Genomic DNA, 8,119 nt, shown 5'->3' on the forward strand with positions numbered 1-8,119 from the left:
GCTCTGGGCAGCTTACAGGCAAGCCCGCAGGCGCCCAGCCAGACTACAAGGGGCGCTGGTGCGCGGTGAGCCGACCTTAGATTTTGAAATGTCACATTTTTCAATTTTTTTCTTTAAACTACAAAGTGGTGTGCAAAATGTTTAAAATATACACTAAAACACACACTTGTTCTGGCCCTAGCGGTTAACTCACCACTGTTATCTTGGATATATTTTTCAACCCCCTGCCCTCACAGAAGGTGAAGTAATCGTGGATGTTCAGACTGGGGGGGGCCAGGTCAAAGGTCACAGTGACATCCGTCCCAATCTGTTGCACCTTGACAGTTTTGGGGTTGGGCTGCCAGTCTGTGGAGAAAAAAAGGACCTTTTAAAGATGCTTCTTGTAAAATTAGGACGGGGTTCTCATTAAAATCTTTTTTTTTTTTTACACCCAAATTTTCTACCCAATTTAGAATCTCCATTTACGCTCCCTCACCACAGCAACTCCCCACAACAGCTCAGGAGAACTGAAGATCAGCCAGCATCCTCCGATCCCCCAAGCCAATCATCTCTTTATACCCAGGAGCTCCACAGCGGATGTGAGCTACCGCCCCCTGCAGGACAAGCCCTTCAAGGGTCTGCTTTGTAATAATAATAATAATAATAATAAATAAAAAATTCTTACCAGATCTGCATTTCTGTAAGCCCATCTTTTCTAAGCAAGCTGTGAAAACAGTAACAAACTCCGTTGACAAGTGGTGTATCAAATGAAAAACGAAATGTTGCTAATTTAATTATAGCACAAAGCTTCTAATGAGTTTATTATTTTCCAGTATGCCTGAGACTGGATTGCTGATGGATCCTGCTGCAGCCCCAGTTTGAGATTCAATGTTGCAGATGGAAATAAGGCATGAGTGAATGTACTACAGTTTTGCTCTGTGAAGTTGCTTGAATATATTGCGTGCTTTAACTGTGTTGCATGAGGGCTGTTTTTCATCGTGATTTTTAATATTCTGTTTCCATTTCTCTCTCTTCGTATGGCATTTGAAAAGCAATGGACCGAGTTTATAGCTGGACGTTTGTACCTCCCGCAGAAGTGTCTGTTGGGCAGTGTGACGTGATTGCTTGTGGTGACGTCAGGCCCTCAAGAAACACAGTTTGTGCTTCACCTCCCGACTCTCGTTCGGCCTCTGAACACAACCCTGTGTTACTATCTCGTTGTAGACTTGTTGCAATCTAAACTTACTGCATTCCGGTTCATATTGTATTTCAGTGGTATTATTTGCACTTACTGTAAACTACACTGTAAGCTTGAATCGTAACTCTGTACTGCCCTGCAACACCTGTAAGTCGCCTTGGATAAAGGCGTCTGCCAAATAAATACATCAAAATAATGGAGAGACTCACAGCGAGTGCTGAACTTGTGGCTGTGGTGAAGACTCTCCCATGCCTCTGGTACTGGGAGAGGCATCACCGTGACGACGTACTGGGATTCCAGTTCCAAACTGGGAAACGGATCTGAGTGGTATACCTGAAACAAAGTGAACGTCAAAGGAATCTATCCTCCAGACCATCTAAGAGTCCCGTTGCACAGCAGTTTAATAAGACACACCTGAGCTTGTTACCTGTACACACTGTGGCTAGCAAAAGGTGAAATGGGTGAAACTGCTATGCAACGGGAGTCTTTGTGCACTGGGTTCGTTCTAAATTGAATTAGGTTCTTGTAAACGTTTATTAGTGTTACAACCACTACCACAAATGTTCCTTACCAGATCTGCATTGCTGTACACCATGAACGTTCATGGTTTCACTATGAGTTCAAGAATAAGATACACCTGAGCTTGTTAGCTAGACAAACAGAGTAAAAAATAAAAACTCCAATGGGTGCAATGCGATACAATAGGAGTCTTCTCTCCATCCCTGCTTCTAAAAAGTTCTCCCATGTAAGCATTATGGATGTTCATATTTTAAACATTTCCCCTGAGTGTTTAGAATGGTTTCTCGCTGTTACAGGAGTTCTCCTTCCCTTTATTTCTATACTGCCCTCCTTACAATTCAAGTTTGATCGGGCTTTCGCCTGGTTTTAGAGAGGTAAGCTGGCAGACTTTTGCTTTTTTCCTCGGCAGACAGGTTTCTAGTTGCGTGTCATATTGTACTGTACCCGCTGTGTATCAGTAGCCCCCAGTGACAGGTTGGCATTGAACAGGAGCAGCTGGCAGTCTACTAGCAACCCCCCCAGCTTCTGTAATGACACCTGGTATCCGCGCAAGAACTCTATACCTATGAGAGAGAGAGACAGGAGAGCAGGTAAGAGATCGCACACAACACACATCCCATGTGACAGAAGCCTTCAAATTCAGCTGAATACTACACTAGCAACAACCAAAAACAAAAAAAAACGCAAATAGCATACCAAACGCAAAGCGTTCAGACTGACAGTAGAAGAGAGCACGGTATACCCTATACTCTTATATCGTCAAATGCAGAAAAACAGCAGGTCAGATCTTTTAATAAAACATTGACTTCAATTTCTTCGTTTTCTAATTGGATGACCAGCAAAGCTCATGATGTCCTAGATAAATGGGTGCTGAAGAGGTACTTTATACCCTGTCAAATCAATCAATGAATGTTCAATTGAGGCTTGCAAAATAAGTCACGGCGATCAATAATCAATTATTGCATCTCAACTTCTATCTATTTTTGAACCATAAAAAACTATATTGTTGTACTTCATTGTTCAGTACTAAAATGTTTTGCACAACCCTAAATGCTCAAACTCCAGACACCAGCCCCTGAACGCAGGAGAATATTGCTTGAACAGACCCTTTTCCGAAGCCTGACCAATCATTTATTCTTAAATTGGCCCATTCCGCGTTGCGTTTGCTACAGCCGCGTTAAGGACTCTGGAACTCACTCTGGTTTGTGAATTTTCAATGGGCTAGAGAAACATGCAGATTTACAATGCTGACACTGGCACAAAGTGATTGGTATTTACCGTATTCGCTGGGTTTCCACGTGACCACCACCGCGTCCTTGTCCAGGTCGGACGTGTTGAGGAACATGAGCTGGACACTTTCAGGAGCCTTCACAAAGTGATGGCAGGCCGGGGAGTCGGATCCGAAAAGAGAGAAGCAGGGCTTGGGGACACAGCCTGGAGAGGAGAGACAGACCCACACACACGCATCTTCATAGAACAGTCACAGAAATCCTCCACGGTCAAGTCTTAGTATTGGCACAGAGATTCGTACATTTACTGTGGTTAAACTGCACATCCAGTTGGGACAAAAATTGTAACTGTGATGCAGGTTTGAAAAGACTGTCTGTCAGCAAATTCCAGCTGTTGGCGTGCTAGGTTAGATATTAAATGAGTTCCATCTGATGAAGAATTCAATTCAATCTGGTCCTGCTTTGGGTTTTCTGATGTCAGAATGGGAACCAAACTTGGTGTTTGCTTTCCAGCGTTGCTCGCTTTCTTTTGATGTGGTCTTCTGCTTGACACATGTTGGCCTCTTGTTTTTTATTTAATTACATCCAGAGGGAGATTTGACACCATTCCAAGTGCTCGTTGGTGCCAATAATGACCACAGAAGAACAAGAAACTTCTGGGAAACTGGATTTCATCATACACTTGAGAAATAATGCACAGGGCACACTATGGGGGCTAAATAATGGGACACATGCCAACCATAGCTTTGTTCTCTAGCGTATTCTTACTCTTGATCTCTCTTTCACTTTGGCTTTTCATCCACTATGATACGCTCAATAGCACAGAACTAAGAAACTCTAAAAGAAAATTCAATGACGAACGTCCTGACTAGAAGTCTTTCTCCCATAGCTTCATTAAAGACTTTCGGTCAAAACATCTGTCATTGGATTTTCTTTTTACAGCGTCTTTTGTGAAGCTTTTAGCTTTGAAATTCACAAATGAAGACTAAAAAACAAAAGAAATGCCAGCACTTACTACCAAACAGGCTTTGTGTACTGATCCCCAGAGTCATTTCAATATCCTTGCTTGTGATGAAGCAAAACTCGCACCCTGATCTCCCCTGTAAACACAGAAACAAAGGATTTAGAAGCAAATACATGTGTTCTCATCCTGCAATTTTGTATTCAGTATTTTCTCACAGCCCACCTGTCATTAGGCCTCCTGACAGAAGACACAATCAATCTGTAAATATGTGTTGTGTAAGGATACTGTGTTTCCCCTAGTAAAAGCACAGCAAAATGTAATGACAAACAAAGAAAACATGGTAAAGCAGCATAGGAAAGCATAGTAAAGCATATATAGGTCTGGTAAAGCATAGGGAAGCATTGTAAAGCACAGAGAGGTCTGGTAAAGCATAGAGAAGCATTGTAAAGCACAGAGAGGTGTGGTAAAGCATAGGGAAGCATTGTAAAGCACAGAGAGGTCTGGTAAAGCATTGGGAAGCATTGTAAAGCACAGAGAGGTCTGGTAAAGCATAGGGAAGCATTGTAAAGCACAGAGAGGTCTGGTAAAGCACAGGGAAGCATTGTAAAGCACAGAGAGGTATGGTAAAGCATAGGGAAGCATTGTAAAGCACAGAGAGGTCTGGTAAAGCATTGGGAAGCATTGTAAAGCACAGAGAGGTCTGGTAAAGCATAGGGAAGCATTGTAAAGCACAGAGAGGTATGGTAAAGCACAGGGAAGCATTGTAAAGCACAGAGAAGTGTGGTAAAGCATAGGGAAGCATTGTAAAGCACAGAGAGGTCTGGTAAAGCACAGGGAAGCATTGTAAAGCACAGAGAGGTGTGGTAAAGCACAGGGAAGCATTGTAAAGCACAGAGTCCTGGTAAAGCATACTTTTACTAAACTTTTATAGGGAGTGTTTGGCTTGGTAATAGAATCCTAACCTTTTGTAGAAGCATGTTATTATTTTTTTTTTTAATGTTGACTTTCCCCTGGGCTAATTTTCAAATTCCATGGAAGTGGTTTTAGGTTTGACTGACACAAATGTATGTGATAGTAGAACAGGAATGATCAGGCTTAAAAATGCTGCAAGGTGAATAGCATAGAAATAGGAACAGCTGGTAATTAGAGCTTGACTGCTTTCAGAGAGTAATAATGATGATGATGATTTACTTCTTAGCAGACGCCCTTATCCAGGGCGACTTACAAGATATCACATTCTTTTTACATACAATTACCCATTTATACAGTTGGGTTTTTACTGGAGCAATCTAGGTAAAGTACCTTGCTCAAGGGTACAGCAGCAGTGTCTCCACCGGGGATTGAACCCATGACCCTCCGGTCCAGAGTCCAGAGCCCTAACCACTACTCCACACTGCTGCCCATTCCATCCCCTCACCACTCTCTGTGTAAACGTATTTGTTTTTGTCTGCCAGAGAGAATAACTCAGTTTGTATGTGGGGGGGGGGGGGGGGGGCGGACTCTAAATACAGAAAATGTACAATAAAAAGTGTGGAGTAGTGGTTAGGGCTCTGGACTCTTGACCGGAGGGTCGTGGGTTCAGTCCCAGGTGGGGGACACTGCTGCTGTACCCTTGAGCAAGGTACTTTACCTAGATTGCTCCAGTAAAAACACAATGGTATAAATGGGGAATTGTATGTAAAAATAATGTGATGTCTTGTAACAATTGTAAGTCACCCTGGATAAGGGCGTCGGCTAAGAAATTATTAATAATAATAATAATAATAATAATAATAATAACAGTGTTGTGGCTCCTGCTCATTAGTCTCCCCGCCGCTGGTATCGTTCAAACCTGAAGATTATGTTAAAACACGGCTAGGCAAAAGTGGGCATGCAGCTACCAGCACCAACAACACAAGCAGCTGTAAGTCAAGGGCAGTGCATTAGATCTAGAAACAAAAATGCTGTCCCTGTTCCTTAGTGATAAGATGCAGTACCTTTTTTGTTTCTTTGTTGCATTAAAACATGTTCATTTTTTGCCTTATCGTCAAGATTGTTACCATCTAAATAAACACAATATAGCCTTCAGTAATGTCTTCAGTGTACTACAGTGGGTTAGTTTAGTTTTAATTTACACAATAAGACTGACATTTCATCGAGGGCTTCTGGTAAACCCAGAGAGCGAAGGTTCCTCACAGTTTACTATATTTTGTCTTCACTTTAGTATATTCCCTGATTTTTATGCTGGTCCGGTTCCAAGTAGCTGACTGATCTCAAAACTTGGTCAAGTTGGGTCTCAAAGGATCCCGTTGATTCAGCCTCAACAACATGACTAGGTAACTCATTCCATCCCCTCACCACTCTCTGTGTGAAGAAGAGTCTCCTTCAACAACATGACTAGGTAACCCATTCCATCCCCTCACCACTCTCTGTGTGAAGAAGCATCTCCTTCAGCAACATGACTAGGTAACCCATTCCATCCCCTCACCACTCTCTGTGTGGAGAAGTGTCTCCTTCAACAACATGACTAGGTAACCCATTCCATCCCCTCACCACTCTCTGTGTGAAGAAGTCTCCTTCAACAACATGACTAGGTAACCCATTCCATCCCCTCCCCACTCCCTGTGTTAAGAAGTGTCTCCTTCAGTAACATGACTAGGTAACCCATTCCATCCCCTCACCACTCCTACCCTCTGTCCTAAGTCATCTCTATTTTCAGCTGTGGTTTCTGTTCGGAGACAGAAAATAGTTCATTCAGTTTAAATTTTAACTTCAGTCTTTTTCCTGTGGTACTCTAAACAGATTCCCTCAATCTTCATAATAAGTCCTTGGATTAGTTTGGTGGCTCTTTGCTGGATTTCAAAGCTGTCCTTTTTTGTGTGTGGGGACCAGAATTGATCACAGTATTACAGGTCCATTCTCTCCTGTGCATTATAAAACCTCATCATAGCATTCCATCAGCCTTTTTAAAGTGCCTGCACCATCTGTAAGAATAAATCTTTCCTAAGAGCGTCATTGATATCGACCTACCTTTAAGACACAGTCTAATGTGCAGTTCTGCGGTGAGGTGACCCGATCCATTTTCTGTTCAGAAAATCCACAGCATAGAAAAATAACAAGAAACGTGTGTAGAAATGCTACAGCCATGTCAACCAAGGAAATATACAGAGAAATTACAAAACCGTCTGGATTTCCATGACGAGACATAGGAACTGGTTGATCTAGTCCACTTGTATGCAACCCTGCTATGTGTGTGGTGCTTTAGATTGAAGTGCTGTGTGTATCTGAGGGAGAGGGAGAGGGAGAGGGAGTGAGAGAGGAGAACAGGGAGTGGTGACTAGAGGGTGCTTACTTATAGAGTGTGCGTTGAGTGATTTATTGCGTAGAAAGGCTAAGTCGTTATGTCGAAGGCTAAATTATCTCCTAGTAAATTCTCAGTTGATTTTTTCGGTCTACAGCATTGTGCCCGAAACCTGGCTTTCATTGTTAAAATACTTTCGTGTAAAAAAAAAAAAAAAAAAAAAAATGTCCCCTATAATTATTCTCGAATTACACTTTTTCTTCGTTTTTTGTTTTTAGCGTCCCCTGAACATTTCAGGATGTTTGCAACCATTCTGAGTGTTTTTTAGTACAGTTTAATAGATGAATGTAACACAGGCTACATTGGCCATCAAGTGCATTTTATAGAGCGATCTGCCACTTTGGATAATGTTTCCTTTTGCATTGCTGGGAATACATTACTGTGCTGGTGCGGATACAAATATCAATGCATTTTAGCAGAACAAGCATTCATTTTTGATTAGCACCATTAAACCGTACCTGTGCAATGTGGAGCTTCTATCATTCCCTCATCAATCACATGCATTGCCTTATTGCACAGGTCTGCACAAGGGGTGACAAGCAGTATTATATTATATATTATTTATTTCTTAGCAGACGCCCTTATCCAGGGCGACTTACAATTGTTACAAGATATCACATTATTTTTTTACATACAATTACCCATTTATACAGTTGGGTTTATCCTGGAGCAATCTAGGTAAAGTACCTTGCTCAAGGGTACAACAGCAGTGTCCCCCACCTGGGATTGAACACACGACCCTCAGGTCAAGAGTCCAGACAAGAGTCCAGACTCTTGACCGGAGGACTTTAAAATCCATGACTCTGGAAAAGTTCAGTCAGGTTTTCAAGCGTATGAGAAACTCACTCAAGCAGAGAGACATTTCGGATAAAGGCATCTACAGGACCATA

General features: G+C 42.1%; 2 protein-coding genes across 2 annotated transcripts in view; one reads left to right on the forward strand and one right to left on the reverse strand.

Annotated features, from left to right (window-relative positions):
• Positions 1-660, forward strand: part of LOC117404239 (adiponectin receptor protein 1-like) — a 26,341-nt gene extending 25,681 nt beyond the window's left edge. The window contains exon 9 of the transcript XR_004544636.2: positions 453-660. The gene's annotated coding sequence lies outside the window, so the exon portion shown is untranslated. The remainder of the gene's footprint in view (positions 1-452) is intronic.
• The window catches only part of si:ch211-207e14.4 (interleukin-17 receptor D), a 14,745-nt gene extending 7,605 nt beyond the window's left edge, over positions 1-7,140 (reverse strand). The window contains exons 1-7 of the mRNA XM_034914939.2: positions 6,899-7,140; positions 3,941-4,025; positions 2,975-3,130; positions 2,141-2,259; positions 1,387-1,510; positions 665-703; positions 194-345 (exon numbers count right to left, since the gene is read on the reverse strand). Coding sequence (XP_034770830.2) covers positions 194-345; positions 665-703; positions 1,387-1,510; positions 2,141-2,259; positions 2,975-3,130; positions 3,941-4,025; positions 6,899-7,075 — 852 coding nt within the window. The 5' untranslated portion in view covers positions 7,076-7,140. The remainder of the gene's footprint in view (positions 1-193; positions 346-664; positions 704-1,386; positions 1,511-2,140; positions 2,260-2,974; positions 3,131-3,940; positions 4,026-6,898) is intronic.
• Positions 7,141-8,119: the final 979 nt, after the last annotated feature.

This window comes from Acipenser ruthenus, chromosome 56 (assembly GCF_902713425.1).
Source record: "Acipenser ruthenus chromosome 56, fAciRut3.2 maternal haplotype, whole genome shotgun sequence".
NCBI classification, from domain to species: Eukaryota; Metazoa; Chordata; class Actinopteri; order Acipenseriformes; family Acipenseridae; genus Acipenser; species Acipenser ruthenus.